A 19,963-nucleotide genomic window follows, 5' to 3' on the forward strand; every position below is an offset into this window, starting at 1 on the left:
AATGTGACAGACAAAGCAAGATTTAAGTATAGGATCATTTGCTGAATTAACGATGACTCCTTTACAAACATTTTCATTCCTTGTACTTTATTTAGCTACTCTTAGAATTTGTTTACTTTCAAAATACAAATGTTTATCACACACCAGATACTATGCCAGGCACTGAAGATACAAGATAAACAAGGACTGTCCCATCTGTCCAGGGGCTAAGAGCCACAGGCTCTGAAGGCCTGAGAAACAAGGGGGCCAGTCTAGACAGCCGCAAACACCCACACATCCCCTGCTACAAACACGTGAAAGAAAACGCAAGTACTAGTGATATCAATCAATTTAAACCAATTCTATAAAATGAGCTTTAAGCTATCAGGGGCAAAATCTATCAAGGCATTTTATGAGGATTATACACTACAAGATTCTACTTTGCAAACCAAAGCCAATGAGCCTAAAGCAAAAAAGAGAAAGCAGCCTTGTCTGGTATTTATTCAAAGGGGGGGCTGAGGAGAACCATCATCTATTACTATGATCTCTTCTTTGAATTCCCAATGGCAGAAATGAGCCAAACTCTACTATAAACAAGGCATGCTGGTTGCTGCCTTCCCTTCTGGGGGATGGGAGGGATAGGAAAAGTATGGCATGACATCAAAGGAGCATTCACTTGCTGTCTCAAACTGAACACGTTCACTGCTACTAATTAAGCTAAGCAACCAAGTGAGGTCCTAACAGCACAGAGCATTCTATTCTGCAAACACAAAAAGGCATGCCTAACGATCCAATATGAGCACACTCATGTGAACCACAAGCGACACTTACGACTGTCACCTCCCTCACAATCCTGATGACTCCAAATCCTCACCAGTTGACACCTACTGTCTTTCATCTGAATGTCAATCTGTTCACTCTAATTTTTCCTCACAGAAGATTTAGAGACTGTTAAAATATGTTCGAAAGATGGCCAATCTACTCAAAAGTATCAGGGCAATGCTTAGATTTGTCCACTGGGGGTGTATAAAGGAGGACAAAACACGTGACAGCTGTTCATATTTAAAAGACTAAGAGGAACCATAAAGGAGGAAGGAAGAAATTGGTACCCAGCAGTCTCCATGGCAACCACAAAGTATTCTAGCCCCTAGTTTGCATGGGAGGTGGAAGTGATATCCCTACAATCTGATCTCCAAGGTAAAAGAAAAAGGAAATGGCCTCAGCAAGAATAAAATTGCTTCAGATGAAGTTCTAGAGATTTTTTTTCCTTAAATGAACCCACAGAGCAGAAGTCTGTGTATTTTTCTGGGGCTTTGAGCAAATTACAGAGTTGAATGTACATTCCCATAAGTTCCTAAAGATTTGTCCTTGGTAACAACAAATGAGTAAATCAAAACTATTTCTGTGGGTATGTTAACTCATACAGGACACATACTCTGGGGCAGGCCCCAGGCTTTTCACACACACACCCCCACCCCACACTTAATATGTAGAGCTCTGATTATCTGCAGAGATCTTCCTAAGCAGAGCCCCATGTTTAGCAGGAGGAATTTTTAAGGGAGACCTCAGTGGTCTCCAAGATCGTCCTGCCTCAGCCCTCTTGAGTGCCAAGATTACAAGTATATGCCACCATACCTGGCCATATATGTTGCTTTAAGATACACATAAATAAAAATGGAAATTCCAGTTGAACATAATGGTGCACACCTGTAATCAAAGCTAATTTGGGAGGGTTAAGGTTGAAGAATTACTGCTTTAAAAAATAAGCCTGTTAAGAATACAGGCTTCTCTTACAGAGGACCCAGGTTCAATTCCCAGTACCCATATGGCGACTAACAACTGTACATAACTCTAGTTCCGGGGGATTCAATGCCCTCTTCTGACTTCCAGGGGCATTACACAACACAGGTGCACTTACATAACATGCGAGCAATACACCCATACACAAAAAATAAAAAATATTTAAAACTAAACTTTTAGCTGGGCCAGTGAGAAGACTCAGTGGGAAAGAGCACTTGCCCGCATGCCTGACAACCTGAATTCAATCCCCAGATCCCCAGGCGGAAGGAGCGTACCAACTCCCAAAAGTCCTCTCATCTCCAAACACTCACTCCACATGCCCCCAAAATTAAAAAAATAATAATAAATTTAGGGCTGGAGAGATGGCTCTGCCACACCATCCTGACAACCCGAGTTCAATCCCTGGAACCCACATAAAAGTGAAAAAGAGAACCTGACCTCTACATGTGCATAGTAGCATGGTGTGTATACACACACACACATACACAGCAACAACAAGAATAAAATGTTTTAAATTATGAGGCTGGAGAGATGGCTCAGCAGTTAAAAGTACTTGCTGCTCTTGCAGAAGGGCCTGGGTTCAGTTCCGGGCACCGAAAGAGTAAAGTAGCTCACAAGTGTCTATACCTCCAGTTCCAGGGGCTCTGATACCTTCTTCTGACCTCTGTGAGCTCCTACATATACATGGTGTGCATGTATACACTCGGGCTCATAAACACATAAAATAAGTATTTTTGGTTGTGAGCCTGGGCCTTAAACAGCTGTGCCAGTTCTCCAGCCCAAAATAAGCATTTTTAAAGTGTTTTAAATAAATCTCTTGGGCAGGGCATGTAGCTCAGTGTGTAGAGACCCTGGATCCTTCCTCATTCTTGAAGGTAATGACAAGAGCCTCTCTAAAATCGGCTCCCTCCTGCAGATGAGGAAAGTTAATGCTCTATATTCACTCAAATGCTACTGCGGTACCTCTAAGTGCATCCTGGCCTACATGGCTTTGAAGACTGATGCTAGAAGAATACCAGTAGTTCCTTCCCTGGTATGGTGGTAGGTTATTTTCATTCTAAAAGCCACCTGGGCTGCTGTTGGTCAGGACTGTCTAGTTGGGCCTGTCCAGCTTGCACCAGCTCCTCACTTTGTCTGAGTATCATTTTCTGATCCCAAAGAGGGTACCAAGGAGTGTGGGGATTACCATGTTGGAACTACAGCTAACTTCCTAAATCAACTGTAAGTATACTATCTAAAGTCTGAGGCTCCTCACCAGACAGAAAGCTGTACTGGGGACCTGATTTCATCTTGTCCCATAACAACCAGGTATGTCCTTTCAAATACAAACACAAACCCTTGCCTCATGATTGAAGAAACTACAAACACTACTCCTCTCCCAGGCCTCTGGTGATGCTAGTCAGCCACGGACAATTCAACCTACCTTCCCAAAGCAGGCTGTCACAGAAACACAAAGGATTACTCTAAGGACATCAGCCTGGGCTCACCTATGGATTTATGTGATTTGTGGATCACAAGAATCAACTCTTCAACCCCTGGCTCTGCAGAGTTTCCCAGTGTTATTAGTATAGCTCTGCTGTGCCCAACTCCTGTTCTTTAGTGCTGGGTACTAGGCCTATCTCTACTTACATTAGCTGAGAAAGCAGTGCTGAAAAACCTGAAAACTGACTTATCAAGAATAGGGCAAGAAAGTCTCCAGCTCTTTTACTCACTGCCCATTCCTGCAGGGGGAAAAGTTGTTCCAACTTTCTAATACAGTCCTCAAGGCCCCCATTAGGGTTCCATATGTTCCTGTTTCATTCATAGCACCCTTCAATGGTTGGCCTTCCTATTGCAGAATTCCTTACAGCAATAGATTATCCAAAGTGAATAAGGCGGGCATTCTGGCTACCTCACAGCAAGGCAGAAGCATTCCATGGTAGAACTATGGAGGAAGGGGAAGGGAGTGTGAAATCCACTACCATGATAATGGGGCTAATTTAGCACTCAGGACAGCAGAGCCTTCATGATCTACATACCTGCTTAAGGTCCCAAGCTCCTAACACCTCCACACTGGAGATCAGGTTTCCTACATATTAACTTTCAGGGATACGTGGAAACCAAGGACTCAAATGAATTTCTTGGCTTCTCTATTTTCCCTGGAATGCAAAGTTACTGAAGCAGGAAACCAGGTTGGATCCATCACCTTTCCATCAAAGTACCATGAACCTACTTGTATGTATATGTGGCAGCACTCCAACCTCTTTGAAGATCACAGTTCTGAGAGTTAAAAATGGGTCCCCTTGCTTGGAACTAAGAATTTTCAGGCAACTCATAGACTATGGAAACACAGCTCTTCTCTGTTACTTTATCATCTGCACAGTGTTTGGCTCTCTACTGACCTGCTCAAGGTGAGTAGAAGCCATGTATGGAGTCTTTTCTACATACCAGAAGCTTTCTTAGGAAAGGCCCCTCTGTGCCTTTGTTTTCTGGTCTATAAAAAATGGGTTGGTAAGATGATCTTCCTCCAAGAAATTGTGTTAAGAATTTGTAGGCACACATATGTAACTGACAAAACAGTAGAGAGAACTCCATAAGTACTATGTTAAATGTTTGCTCTCAATATCACAGCCCAGCAGGAGGAGGGATAAGCATGAACACTAGAGAAGGGTGAGGGGACAGCCTCCTCAAGGAGGTGGAGTTCTTTGAGAAAACAAGTAAGATTCCCCAAAGCCCAGAGAACCTGCAAAGGGTCAGCTGCCATTTCCTGTCAGCTCCCATGGTCACAAGGAAAGAAGAGTCAGGGAAGGAGATGAGAAGCAACTACTGTCCCCAGATCATACATTTCAAATTTCACAGGTAAGAAAAAATACAACCACTTAGCCAAAGTCAAACACATAGAGGGAGCTCCTGACCCTGACCTGGGTATCAGTTTCTCTGTTTTGGCTGGAGGCACAGGGTAGAGTCGGTGTATTAGTTACTTTTCTGTTGCTGTAATAAAACACCATGACAAAGGCAACTTACAGAAGGAAGAGTTTATTTGGCTTATGATTCTAGAGTGATTAGAGTCCATAATGGCTAGGGAGGCATGGCAGCAGAGGTGGCCAAGGCAGAAAGCCTAGAGATCACATCTTCAAACAGGCACAAGAAGCAGAGAGAGACTGGAAATCTGGCAAGGTTCAAGAACTTTGAAAGCCTGCCCCCAGTGATCTACATCCTCCAGCAAGGGCACACCTTCTAAAACCTCTCAAAACAGCACCACCAACTGGGGACAAAATGTCCAAATACTTGGAGTCTATGGGGGACATTCTCATTCAAACCGCCAGAGGGGGCAAAAAGAAAATAGTCCCAAGGGACCTATAGTCTATTGTCATTTAAGGAATATAGCCTGTCACATAAAAGTGAACCCCAAATTTCAAACTGTCTCTGGTCAGTGACCCAGGCACAATTTATCCCTTAGTGCTTTACCAACAAGATGCATAAATCACAGTCCCAAACTCTTCCTTTTAGATGGTGAACTTAACTCCCAGTAGACACCACCACCACCCAGCACCATGATGCTCACAGAAACAACCTGCACATCACTTTCAATGGAAGGTTGAACTGCACCTTTAACACTTGATAAAGAAGCCTGCCTGTTACATTACACATGTGCAGAACCAAAGTAGTCCTGACCTGTGAGAGGACAACACAGGACTCAACAACTGCTTCTATGAATTAGAGCAATGGAAAAGATCGTCATAACCCCAAACAGACCAATAATCATCTGCTAAGCAGTTAAAAATTCTAAGAAAGAAAGGAGGGGTGGGAGTCACAGAAAAAATTTCACATGTGAGGCTGCTTATCTGAACAGCTTCATTCAGTGGGTATCATGAGTTAGGCTCTATTGCAAGGTGGGGAACCAGTGGTATGGAGACACACCAAAGCCTTGGGGTTCAATGTGCAGGGGAGAGAAGACAGGACTTGTGTGAGGTCTGAACAGAAAGCCCCAGGGATTCTACTACTGGGAAACCCTAGCTATGTGAGTGAGCAACATGGGAAACTTTCCAGGTAACAGCACACACGTTTCCACATGCAGAAACCATGGGCACAATCAGAAGGGCCCCCTCAGCTCTGTGCTATGTACCTGAGACACCCACTCAGGGCCCTTGCTGTGAGCAGGTTCCCTGGAAAAAACATTTAAATCTGAGGTAAAGGCACAAGGACTGGAACATCACACACTCTTATTCCCAAAGTAAGAATAGCAAGCAGGGTGAAGCATGCCCATAAGCAGTTACTAGGAAGCAGGCTATACCTTTATCCTTGCCTTGCAGCCCCAACCATGTCCAAGCCAAAGGATGAGAAGTGAAAACAAGTATTCCCCAGGTGGAGGAACAACTCACTAAAATCACAAACTACCAAGACCTGCCTGAAGAGCCACCAGTTGGGAGAATAATCCTTTTGGTTCTCACATCAAATAAATGGCCCAATCAATAAGCTGGTTGATTTAAAATGAAATGTCTTCAAAACAATGATGATGATGATAATAAAGATGGGGAGGGGAATCAACAGTGAGGTAAAGGGCAACTTCAAGTCTACTAATATTATTATGTGTGCAATGATGTTGCCAAGTGAAGAGCACAAAACATATTTTGTAAGAAATAATAGCTCTTACCTAGGGCATACATCTTTAATCTCAGCACTCAGGAGGCAGAGCCAGGCAGATCTCTGAGAGTTCGAGGCCAATGTGGGCTATTCAGTGAGAACTCTATCTCAAAATAACATAATAATAATAATAGCTCATATTTTTCCAGAAGTGAAATCTGAAGACTAACAGTAGTAAGAAGTTCAACAAATATCAAGAACAAGAACCAAGAAAACCTTGGGACATACCAACTTGCTGATAATCACTAATTATAAAAATACTTGCTAGTTTGGAGAGGAAAATCCAACGTGGTAAGAGTTTAAAGAATGACAGCAAATTCTTTGCCAGAAACTCAACAAACTAGAAAGTATGAAACAATATCATTAACACTCTGCTGGAGATTTGCATTTAACTTGGTATTCTATACCCAGCAAAAATATCTCTTAAACATGGAAGTGATGTTTCTTTAAAACTATGCATACAATCTTCATAAGCTTTTTAAATGAGGGTAAAACAAAGCTGTTTTCTGCTACATAAAGGCCTTCAAAAATTCATCCATCACCATCAGACTTAAATTAGAAATATTGTTTTCAAAAAAAATCTTTCAGGGCTGGAGACATGGCTCAGTGGTTAAGAGCACTGACTGCTCTTGCAGAGGACCGTTTCGAGTCCCAGCACTCACATGGTGGCTACGAATCCATCCTTAACTCGAGTTCCTGGGGAATCTGAAGCCCTCTTCTGACCTCCGCAGCACTGTACCACATGGGTGCAATCACATACATGCAGACAATATACTAATACATATAAAATAAAAATAACAAATAAAATATTTTTTAAGAATCTTTCAATCAAAAAGAAATGATACCAGGACATTTAAGGTCTATACCAAGGAAAGAAAAACACATGTAATATCAACTAGGTGTATAAACAAATGTTCTAAACACATCCATGTCTGCTTGATTCAGTATTTACTTCCACAATTTTCCTGTCAAAGATGTCACAAACTATTCTATTTCTCAGCTTTGTTCCTTCTAGTAAGTATACATTATATTTTAGTCATGAATGCTCTGAAATTTTAAGTCTCTATAGAATTTATCTCTAGTTGCAAAATATTCTCAAATTTGAAGCAAAATTTGGAATAGCATGGCTAGTCAAGTGTCAAAATCTAAATAAAATGCTAATAGAAAGGTTTCTTATTTTGTTTAGATTTTTTAAAAACAATAGTACCTTTAATATTAATGAAAAGAGATGTTTAAAAAAATGACTCAATTCAGGACCATAAACTACTGTAAAGATCTCCATTTGTAATAGTGCATGCTGTTGAGCAACAGTCCTACCCCTCCAAACTTTAGAGACAAGGAAATGTTTGAAACCAATAAAATAATTCAGGAGAAAAATAATCCATAATACAGATAACTGGGGACAGAATACCTGTTAGAAAGGAGTATTGAAAAACATTCTTTCATTTCTGTTAGAAAGGAGTACTGAAAAATACTTACATGTATTCACATCCAGAAGCCAAACTACATTAAGTCATGACCTCATACAAATCCAGTAATACGTTACATGAAAAGTCAATCTACTAAGCAAGACTAGCTATGTTTGAGCTCAGGAAGACTTATAGTAATGTAAATACATCATCTCTTTTGATCTATGCCCTACACTCTAGTATGCTTTATCTAGTTACTTGGAAACTTTTGCAGTTTGTTTTGAAAAGCATGCTAGCATATACAAAAAGCATTATGTACTTCAAAAGGCAACCAAGCTATATGTAGGGAATTTTAGCATTAAGAACTTAGGGCCTCTCTCTGTGTAATGTGAAAAATGACTAATGTATGAATCACCTCCAAGGAATCTGCTCACCAACACCCTGTCTCACAAACTACAACTTGCCCCACTCCTGTCTTCTGCAGGCATGCACAAAGCTCAGTGGAGGAAATCCATAGCGTTCACCACAGGTCCTTCCTGTGACTCAGTAACTTCAAAAGAGGGAGATAGGCCTGCGATCTTCCATCTGGCTACCGATTATGGTGTTGGGCATGGTAGAGGAAAGCATAAATGTGTATAAAACAAAACCCTCTAAAGCACATTTGAAAACCTTCTAATAGCAATTCACATATCACAAATGCTGCTGATGGCTAACAGTAATATCCAACACACAACTTCATTCTCTCTAAAAATGAGCTGGCTTCTTTGGCATGTCTTATCCCCATAACTACACCTCCAAAACGTTATTTTCATCATTACTTGGCACAAGATTAACCAAACTTTGCCCACTCTGGACTCTATAAACACTGAGATACTTCTGTTTCCTGCAGAAGAGCAACTGAATGATATAGGATGGACAGGGTAAGGGGCATATCTGGGCATGCTTTCATCCCCAACACACACACCCACACCCACACCCACATACACACATCCACACTCATGTATAACTATCAAAAATGGTATCACCAGGGGCCTGGAGAGACGGCTCAGCGGTTAAGAGCATATACTTCTCTTGCAGAAGACCTGAGTTTGATTCCCAGCACCCACGTCAGGTGGTTCACAACCATCTAGAATTCCAGTTTCAAAAGATCCAATGCCTTCTTCTGCCTTTGCGAGCACTACACTTATGTGCACGATGCCCCCACACAGAATTTACTAAATTGATTTAAAAAATAAAAATAAATAAAATAAAAAATAAAAACATTTTAAAGGATCACCTACCACAATAACCCCCCCCTCAGAAAAAAAGGAAAAAAGGAAAAAAGCCACACAATAAAGGCAGGAAAGTCAGGCATAAGGGTGCATACCTGTGATTACAACGCTAGGAGGCTGTGGAAGGATCATAGCCAGCCTAGACTGCCTTCAATCAATCAATCAACCAGTCAGTCAGTCAGTCAGTCAGTCAGTCAGTCAGTCAGTCAGTGAGTCAATCAGTCAGTAACCCACATGTCATCCCTCAAGTGGGGCAAATGTCCTACCCAGCTCCCTTCTTCTTTTGGGGGTACGCTACCCAAACACGCATAAGATTCAAGCACGTCAGTACTGTCTTCTAGGAAGATTCGCTCCATGATTATCTTTAATGGGCTACATAAAAGATGTATTTGGGGCTTTGACCCCTCCTACCCACAACCATAAAGGAAAATTCTAAGAAAAATAATTTGAAACAAGAAAAACAAAGTTAGCTGGGTAAAGAGGCAGACACAGGAGGGGATCTGTGAGATCAAGGCCAGCCTGGTCTACATAGGGAGTTCCAGGCCATCTGAAGCTACAGGGAGACCCTATCTGAAAAAAATAAAGAGGCTGGAGAGATGGCTCAGGGGTTAAGATCACCCACTGATCTTGCAGAGGACCCAGATTCAGTTCCCAGCACCACATTGCATCTCCTGATGGCTCACAGCCACCCGTAACTCCAGTTCCAGCGTATCCAATGCCCTTTTCTTCTACCATATTACATATATACACACAAAGCACTCATATACACAAAATAAAAAACAATTTTTAAAAAACAAACAAAAAGAAAAACAAAGCCACCAAACTATGAATTCTACTGCTTTCTATCTTCTAGGCAGAGTGGCATGCACCTTTAATTCCAGCACGCAGGAAGAAAAGCCAGGCGGATCTCTCTGAGTTTGAGGTCAGCTTGTTCTACATAGTGAGTTCCAGGCGAGCCAGGGCAACATAGTGAGACCCTGTATGTCTAAAAAATAGTAACTGAAATTTTCTTTTGAAAGCAAAACAGTGGTACAAGTATATAGAGCAAATCTGGACTAACTAGACACTAGAAGATTAACATTCTGCAAACACATGGACATTTTAACATCTTAAAAGTAGGTTAAAGGCATCATCACACAAAAAAGTAAGCTCCTCAATCCTTACGGGTTTTTACTAAGAAGGATGTCAATAACACAGCCCTTGTTACTGTCCTCTACCACCTTCTTCGTCTCCCATATGAAATGCAGATCTAAAAACTATGCACCTGAGAGCATGTGCACAGCAGGAGTGCCTATGTATTGAAGAACAGCTATCAGCTATCAATTCAGATCATTCTAAAAACATGGACAACGTCTCCAAAGCAAATAAATACATGACCCTGGATTTTAGGAGTCAGTCTTTTCTCCCCAAAATTCTAAATGTCAAAAGACAATGCAGGAGCTGGAGATTGCTCACAGGTTAAAAGCACTTGCTGGTCCTGCAGAGTCCAATTCCCAGCACCCACGTGATGCACATACATAAATGCAGACAAAACATTTATACATATAAAATCTAAATAATCTTTTTAAAAAGGACAATGCAAACAGCCACTCTTAACACATATTTCCTGCATCTATGAAGACCTGTGGAGAAGTTAACACTACCCTTGAATCTGCATTGCAGAAGAAAGGCTTCTGGTAGTTACCCTGGGCTAGACTTCTCATCTTCAGAGACATACTATCTATCAATTTGTTAGGAAAGTACAATACTCAAAATGTAAAATATGTAAGGTGAATTCTTAGCACCATAGTCAATAATACATTAAGCAATCTGCATATATATTCCAGTTGCAACTAATCTGTTCTGCTTTAGAAGACAGGGTTCAAACCCAATCTACTAAGCAGGAAACAGGGATCAATGCAAATTATTTCTTCAATGCCTAAAACTATTTAAAAGATACTATTTATTTCAAACCTCCTGTATGAACCCTGTAACACTGCAAGACATGCAGCCATAACAAGACCACTGATTTGAGTCTAAAAACCTCCAGCTCGAAGCAACTAAGGACACCTCACACCAGCATCAAGTCCAGAATCACCGATCCAATCTCAATCCATATGCACACCTGATGCATTTCACTAGTACAGAATGACTATAAGCCCCAAAAGATGCTACAATAAATTCCACTCCCCTCCCTTGTTTTCTCCCCTTCTTTTGCTACTATGAGTTCTTAATTCTTAAATCTTAATTCTCTTAAGACAATTTGACACAATAGTAAAGAAGAAAATTTGAAGACGTTTTAACCCTGAAAAAGTAGTTTCCTTTTCTACCATCCTATAAATTTCAAGTTAAATGATTGCTTTGCACTGAGCTGCCAAACACCACAATTCTGAAAAGAAGGAAGCCAGTAGCACTGTCATCCAAGGGAAGCACGGTGAATTAGACAGGCTGTCCCTCCAAGAGAATGAGTACTACTGACACTGAAGCAAGAGAGATGGAGGGTCAGTCACACTGCTACAGGAAGGACTTAGTACTGACTTACAGAACCACAGACTCCCAGAATTCTGTTCTGCAAATGGAGGTGAAAGCTGATGCCAGAGGCACAAGCTGGAAAGCATGGACAATACCGTGCATTCCAAAGTATTTACTAAAGAGACTTTCTTACCTCCTTCGAATCTTGCGATAATTTCCCTTTCACATGGGGAGAACGGCAGTTCCCTACCAATAATACAATAAGTTTGTCATTGAGACACTAAAAAGAATTTTTAAAGGGAAATGTTCAAAGCTTCAGAGAATGGTGAGAAGTGAGAGACAATGATAGTAGACATTAATACAGGCCCAATGTTGTATAACCCACTGTGGAGGAGGCAGGCAGAATCTGAGTTATGCATCTACAATCTCAGGCTCAAAAACTACAAGCATAAGCGCATGGCTAACTTACTTCCTCTTAATTTTCTACCAAACTCAGTACTTCATTAGAGATATCTAGATTATTTACAAAACTTAATTATAATTCTGCAAAATGAGTCAATGAAGAAGCTCAAACCAAGAGAATTTTTCTTTTTTCCCCTTTGATCTCATAAACTAACAGACTTTACTACAAAGTCATAAAGACAGCAATCTAGTAAAATACCAAATGAGAACAGAAAAGGACGGAGAAGAAGATTTTAAGGCTGGGGGCAGGGGGGCACACAGGACCAAAGTCATGAAATGAGGCACATAGATAATAGCAAAGAGATCTTTTTTGGTTTTTGTTGTGGTAGTTGTTTTTCCTTTTTGGGGGGTAGAGTCTCACTGTAGCATCAGCTGACCTGGAACTTGCTACATAGACCTGGCTCGCCCTGATTTCACAGAGATGGGTCTGCCTCTCTCTGCTTCCCAATTGTTAGGATTAAAGGGATTAAAGGCATCTGCTACCACACTGGGCCAAAGGAATCTTTTTAAAATCCAGTTAAAATGATTATGTAATGTCATTGCCACTGACCTTGAAACCATAAACTCACTTGAAACTACCGCAATCAACTTTCTTACCAACTATCTTAAGTTTACTTAGGAAAATTAGACAGAAGTGACTGCTGTCATGATGGAACAACTGACTGACAACTTGGCTAAATGCTGACATATTAAGAGAATATATACAGTGCAATTTCTAGATTCACGACAAGAAGAACATCTTTCCAGAAACACCTCATTTGGAGCTGGAGAGGTGATGGTTGGGCAGGTAAGAACACTTGTTGCTTTTCAGAGGATCCCAGTTCAGTTGCCAGCACCAATTTAAGGTGGCTCACAACCACCTGCAACTCCAGCTCCAGGGGATCCCATGCCCTCTTCTGTCCCCAACAGGCACGCACACACACACATACAATACATTTACTCATACAGACACTCATATAAATAAACAAAAATAAAACAAATCTTTGAAAAACTATTCTATACATTTTTTTAAATTTTATTTTTATTATTTTTATTTTATGTGTATGTGTGTATTCCCTGCATGTAGGTAAATGCACCTGTGTCATGCAATGCCCACGGGGGTCAGAAGAGGCTGTCGGATCCCCTGGAACTGGAGTTATAGATAGTTGTTGGCTGCCATATGGGTGCTGGGATTTGAACCTGGGTCTTCTGCAAGAACAGCCAATGTTCTTAACCGCTGAGCCATCTCTCCAGCCCCTATTCTATACATTTTTAGAGGGGAAAAAAAATCTCCCTTCAGGAAATGGCCAAACACATCTTAGTCCTTCAGCTGGCAAGAATCAACATGAACATTTAAAATCAGTGGCATGGAGCTGGAGAAATGGCTCAGTGGTTAAAAGCACTGGCTGCTCTTATAGAGGACCTGGATTCAGTTCCCAGCACCCACATGGTGGCTAACAACCGCCAGTTCCAAGGGAGCAGATGCCCTCTATCTGACCTCCACCGAGGGCACTGCATGACATAGGTGCACTTTCATACATGCAGGCAACACATCATACACATAAAATAAAAATAATTTAAAAAAAAAGAAAAGATCAGGGGGTCACACAGTGATTAATTCTTTGGCCAATTCTTAGGGCAGGAATATATTTCATTCAGGCCACAGCATCTTTTCTCATTTTTAATTATTATTACTGGGAAATACTTGGAAAACCGTTAGTTTTGATTTTTCTATAAAACTCAGGAGATTGTGGACAGGCTCACATTTGTTCCTATGTGACAAAAACTGTCAGCCATGTTTGTAGTCCCTGTTTAATAATGAATGCAGTGATACTTTCAGCTTTGGGTACCAACCTTTTCCTCGACGGCCCTTCTTCAAAATCTGAAGAACTAACATCATTGCTAGTAGAGGACACTTGGGATGCATCGTCCTTCTCATTCTCTGACTGTTCTGATGCTGGTCCTAATCCTTTAGATTGGCCATTACCAAGGAGCCCTACAGGTGAGAAAAGGGGACACGCACTTAAATACATTACATCAGGAAACAGCACTTTTAACAGTCAACCTTTTGCAACAGCTGATGAAGACAGATAAGAATTTGGACAGAAGAAAATTTATAAATACATGTATATCACTTTTGAATGGGCAAAGAAAAATTAAACCTCATTCTTTAAGAGTCAAAAATGGGAAATTCAAGATGTGATAATAAATATGCTGGGGGGCAGGGCACAGGGAAGAGGTAGCTGATGTTTGGATACAGAGACAGGGTCTAACTACACAGCCCAAGTTGGCCTGAAAATGTGACCTTCCTATCTCAGCCTCCTAAATGCTAAAAATTAAAGGACTGGGTATAGTTTTTTTCTAAACATCTTCAGTGGCTGGAGATTTGAAAAAAATGAAAGAAAGGAGTAACAATTATCATAAAAATCTAAATAACTAGTAACTGATAAATATTTACTAAAGATAGTAAAATTCTTTTTGGAATCACCCTCAAGAACCAATACCGGCCACACCAACAGAAGTATCATTGCCTCATGGCCATATCTTAGGTGTGAACTCGAACTCCTAATACATTCACCACTAGTTTAACTATAACCAATCTTGCTTCAGATCTGCTTAAAAGACAACAGCTCTCTATATACCTACAGTACTGAACCATCCATAGAAACTGTAAAACTGTGGACATAAAAAGAGACGGGTCCTGCTTGGTGTGGTTGTGCACATCTTTAATCCCAGCACACAGGTCCTGAAGAAAGGAATGTTGATCCCAAGGGGCTCTAAAGGCAATATTCAGAGTGGCATGGAACTATTGTAACAAGCAGTTAGGTCAAACTAGTGGGTAACAACAGAATAAAAGCCTTATTTTCTAACACCCAGACTCCTTTGCATGTTTAGATGCAATGTGGGTTCTTCCTATCACTGAGAAATTTCTCTAACACCAATGTCCCACAGCAAAGTGCAGGGATCAATTTCATGGACATCAGGAGCTAGGCAACAGCAGCAATGCTTAGTGTACACCTCCAGTTATACACAAACCAAATGCCTCTTAATTTTTAGCTCATCTAGATCTTCTACTACTTTTATTAGCTTGTCATTCTGTGTGTGGAATGTACTTGTTAGCTGCACTAAAGACTATAAACAATACACATTCTATCTCCTAACATTCTCTGAGAGAACACCATGCCCCAAAGCCCTGGGACCTGCCCTGTATGTGCATGTTCTTCCCCAGTCACCTGTTTCCACAGCATTTCAGAGCATAAGGACATGACTACAATATAGAAATGAAAGCAAACTTTCCAAACAAAGGGAGTGTGGAGAGTTCGCACTATCAGGCAAAAAGCCTAAGAAACAGAGGCACAGAAACACACATTTGAAATAAGAAAAGTATGATGTATCACCATAGCCAAGCCAAGTACACCTGAATCAAGACTAATGTGGATAAAAGTCAATCTTGAGCTTTATTCTACTCTTGACTTAAAAACTAAATGTAGCATATCATTAATAATTTTAACTACATTAACTGCAACAATATTTCAGATGAGTTAAGTGAGGCAAAGTATATCACACTTTTACCTATTTGTTTCAATGTCTTTGAATGTAAATCTAGGAAAACAAATTGCATGTGTGGCTAAAATAGCATCCTTTCAATCAGCAGTACATTGGAGCACTAATACAGAAATCGGTAGTGCACCCATCACTGAATTACACAAAATATACTTTCAAAAGAGATTAGAAATTAGTCTAGGGGCTTGGGTATACTCAGTGATAGAGCCTAGGGCCTTGCTCAGCATGTGGGACCCTGGTTCAATTCCTTAGCAGGGGAGAGGGATGGATACAAATTAACAAAAATTTATAACAACAATAAAAAGTAGCATAAGCATCTTAAAAACAAGGTATTCTTAGTTAGGGCTGTGTTTCTATAGTGTTTATGTACATACAAGAGAACTCAGCAAGGAAAGGGGTTAAAATTTTCCAAATACTTACTATGTTGTCAAGGCCCTTCATGATACAGGTGAAATGAAATGCAAGACACATGTGCAGATAATTCAGTGCTGCACAAAAGAAGAAATACCTTCCACATTCAGCAAGGGATGAGACAGGGAGAATCTGTGTAGTCAGTCATGCACAGCAGGAAGGATTACAACTAACAAAACACACAAACAGGGAGGGAGGACTAGGGGGCTATTCTGAAGCTGCACTGGATGCTGGGAAAAATTAAGGAAGGATGAGGTGCTGCTAGGTGAAGATGGGTGAAAAATGTTCTTCTTTGTTGTTTGGTGTGTGACACTGCTCAGTGAGTATGGCACTTTGACTAATTTTGACAAAGTTAAGCTACTGGATTGATACTTCATTCCTGTCCTCACAGGCGCTCTCAATAAAGTTAAGGGCAGCAGATTCTCCAGCTTGAACTTGTACCAGAATCACATGTGCCCTTTTTATAACTAGTATTCCAGGTGATGCAAAGTTTGTTGGGGTCCATGTCTAATGTCAGTAAAAGAAGATCCGGTGGTCCTGAGCCACTATTAACCTGGGATTAAACATGAATAAGATCCCAGGCAATTGACTTGATTATGGACAGTACTGTTAAACACAACACTCAGGGAGGTCTCCACAACCAATGGCCCATCAGTGCAGTACTCATACACCTTTCCCTAATAGTTTTGTGAAGAGGTTTGCCTGCAAAGGAAGAATCAGATGCTAGGTGGGATGTGGTGGCGTTTTCCTCTGATCCAAGTACTCTGGAAACAGAGGCAGGTGGATCTCTGTGAGTTACAGGCCAGCCAGGGATACATAGTGAGACTCTGTCTCAAGAATGGGGGGCGGGTGTGTGTGTCAGGTCCCAGAGTAAATATGACCTTTAAAAAAATAACAAGTAGCAGAAAAATGTGCATGTCCAAATTGTATAAAAAGGCTCCCTCCATCTGTCTAAGCACAGATTCTGAGAAACTGTATGAGGAAATTTTGCATCAGAAATACCTGGGGATTTTAGTCAATTTTATTATGCACTCAGTGTGAGGAAAGGGTATGTGGGGGTGGGGGTGGGGGTGTGAAGCCGCTCTGATTCTGAGGCAAGACTGAGCCACTTTACAAGGAATGGAAGTAGGGGATTCCATTGTCCCCTGCCCTCATCAAACTAGTGCTTTCAGGACACTCCAAGCTTCCCCCATTTCAAGTCACACAATGAGGATGACCTGGACTACAAGAGGCATCACAGAGCTAGTGTTCAAGTCAGACTCAGAAAATGGGGTCCAGGCACAGGGAATCAATTGCTTATCATGCAAATTTAAAGACGACAGCTTTTCCTGCCCTTTATGTGAAGGCAAGGCTGACTATATTCTGCAAATGATCAACATTTTCAATTTGAGTATTCCCATCCAGTAGGAAAAAAAATCAGTTCAGAAAATTTTATGTTAATTTTTCAGTTCCTTAGTCTATGTGGCTGGATAAAGCAGGGCTTCTCTCCCTTGGAACCACTGCCCTTTCTTCCTTCTACATGGTACAGACTATCAAATTTAATTTCTAGTGTTTTAGACCAAATCATACCATCTCTGCCTAATCTAGTAGAGCCAGGTCAACAAAATGGAATATGATGCCACAGGGCAGAAGAGCCATCACAGCAATGTTGGAGGAGCTCATGTGTGCTGCCTTCTTCCCCCTGCCTAACAGCCCTGTCATCAACGCTTTAAATTATTATTATTTTTAGTCAAAGAGAAATAATGAAGCAATAGCACCTACTCCTACACACACGCACACATGCACACACACAGCATTGTTTTTATTTTCCAGAGCCGATCCCCAGCTAACACGAACCTTTGTTGGGGAGAGTTAAACCTGAGAAGAAACTGAATGGCCCAAAGATCCAGACTCCTCACATTAGCATTTGTTTTCCTCTATTAATATTCAGTAGGTTGAACTTAAACCATGTCTATTGTCTTTCACAAAAGCAAAAAATATGAGCTGAAAATTCAAAATCACTGGGGTAAAGACAGCATGGGGACCAGGCCCACTGTCTCAGTTAGAAACTATCAGCTGATAGGAGTAATGTGACACATCCTGGGCACCACTCAGCCACAACAACACAGTGCCCAGAAAATTCCTCCAAGAAATCAAATACAAGAGCACAATGCCGCCAGAGGTCCTGCAAGTTCAGGAGCCGTTCATTCTATCTCCCAAATAGCAACAAATGAAAAGAAAAGCCATGCCACACAAGGAATGCAACACCATGGTCTGCAACAGCAGCAGCAAAAGACAAAATGACTCCTGTTGGAGCCTGGAGCTATTATGTGCATGATCCCCTGTCCCCTTGCTGCCTCCATATGAAGATGTTCAGAAAAACTCAAACGCAACTTACGCCAGTTTCTGTCAACTAAGGAATTGCAATTGATAACTCTAGGTTTCAAAACATACATGTAGAAACACAAGACAATTCTTATCCAACACCTGAAAAAAAGTAGAGCATGGAGACCTTATGATTTTATATTTTAGACAAAAGAAAACATGACAGAATACAAAACCAAGGGAAAACTCGACATGTCTATTGCACAAAAGCAATGCCAAAAGAAGGGTTAAAAGAAATGAAAAACAAGGAGGGCTTTGAAGCCGTTCCAGTGCTTCTCAAACATCTGGAGCACACTAAACTTATTAGCATATTTAGGAGAGTCAATGTTTTTAGCTTTGTTGTACGAGGCATGCACAAAAGGTGACTTGGTGTTACACAGTCAATGCCGTCTGCCACTCTGTCACTGTGAGACAAGATATCACATTACATATTAAACAGTCAAGCATCCAAAGAAAGCCTTCATTTTCAACAGCAATTCATCACACTGTGTGTATGTGCATGCAGGCACACACGTGTGCATTTTTAGTTGGAAGGAAAATCATAAAAGCAACCCTCTTGGTTGAAGCAGGAACCCTCTTGGTTGAGGCAGGGACTCTCTCTGAGGTAATCAGAATGCATGGTTTGCCGCCATCACTAGTGAAAAATAGAGCCTTCGTTCCCTCAGACTTTAAAACAACACTGGATTGTCTGCTTTTCAAGCAGTACAGGCATTCTGGTGTTAGGCCAGCTTTACACATGAATGTGGATATTAACCCTCAACTGTACACATGCAGGTCCACAGTGACATATCCAACAGAACAAGGGCTTGAGGGTAGGGGGTGCGCAGGGCAGAGAGCCTGCAGAGCCCAGCCTGGGCTTGGCCACAGACATGCTTTACCAGATCCACACTGATGTGACTGAAAACAAATGACAGTTATGAGGCAGGACATAAGTGGTACTTATGGTCAACGAGGCACAAATGAAAATGGCTTCATACCTTGGATTATGGAAAATAATTGTCTTTTTCTGTCATGAAAATGCCCTTCAACCAACTGAAGCTCCCCTTTGTCTACTTTCCTATCGGCTATGGAGATTTTTCTATTCTAGTCAAGAAAATGTAATAAGGGGCTGGAGATCAAAATTCCAACCCATGGACCTCAAAACAGATTCAAAGTACACTGGGATAACACTGAGTTTTGCTCATTTTTGTAGCACCACAAAAATATGTAGACACAACAATCTAGAAGAGCCCTTTGCCCACCACCAATCATAGTCCTCATAGACATATTCTTCAGAAATCTAAACCTCCTTTGTAAGACCAATCTTTTGACAAAGGACATTACAAACTCAATGCAGTAACCAACGTGAAAAATCAGGCCACTGGGTAGGATGGGAAAAACCCTATTTTCAAATCAAGCAAGACACCTGGGGCCCCTGAGCCCACAAAACATTCACTTATCTTAAGCCACACAAGAAAAGGCCTAATAGGCATTTCAAAATAGTGTAGCATTGACACTATTGTTCACAAAATAGGCCCTAGTCTGGCTGTCTAACCCCTGGATGAAAGAGTACCAATATCACCCAAAGACAAAAGATATCCTCCTCTTCAAACATCCTAACCAACAGGCAAAGGGGGAAAGAAAGGCTCCAAAAAACAAAATAGCAGTAAT

General features: G+C 41.1%; 1 protein-coding gene across 2 annotated transcripts in view; it reads right to left on the reverse strand.

Annotated features, from left to right (window-relative positions):
* Window positions 1–19,963, reverse strand: part of Jarid2 (jumonji and AT-rich interaction domain containing 2) — a 244,777-nt gene that overhangs the window by 88,567 nt on the left and 136,247 nt on the right. For both annotated transcript variants that reach the window (XM_008831385.3, XM_008831393.2), the window contains one exon: window positions 13,829–13,970. In XM_008831385.3, the coding sequence (XP_008829607.1) occupies window positions 13,829–13,970 (142 nt within the window). The remainder of the gene's footprint in view (window positions 1–13,828; window positions 13,971–19,963) is intronic.

This window comes from Nannospalax galili, unplaced genomic scaffold (assembly GCF_000622305.1).
Source record: "Nannospalax galili isolate Female #2095 unplaced genomic scaffold, S.galili_v1.0 scaffold30, whole genome shotgun sequence".
NCBI lineage: Eukaryota > Metazoa > Chordata > Mammalia > Rodentia > Spalacidae > Nannospalax > Nannospalax galili.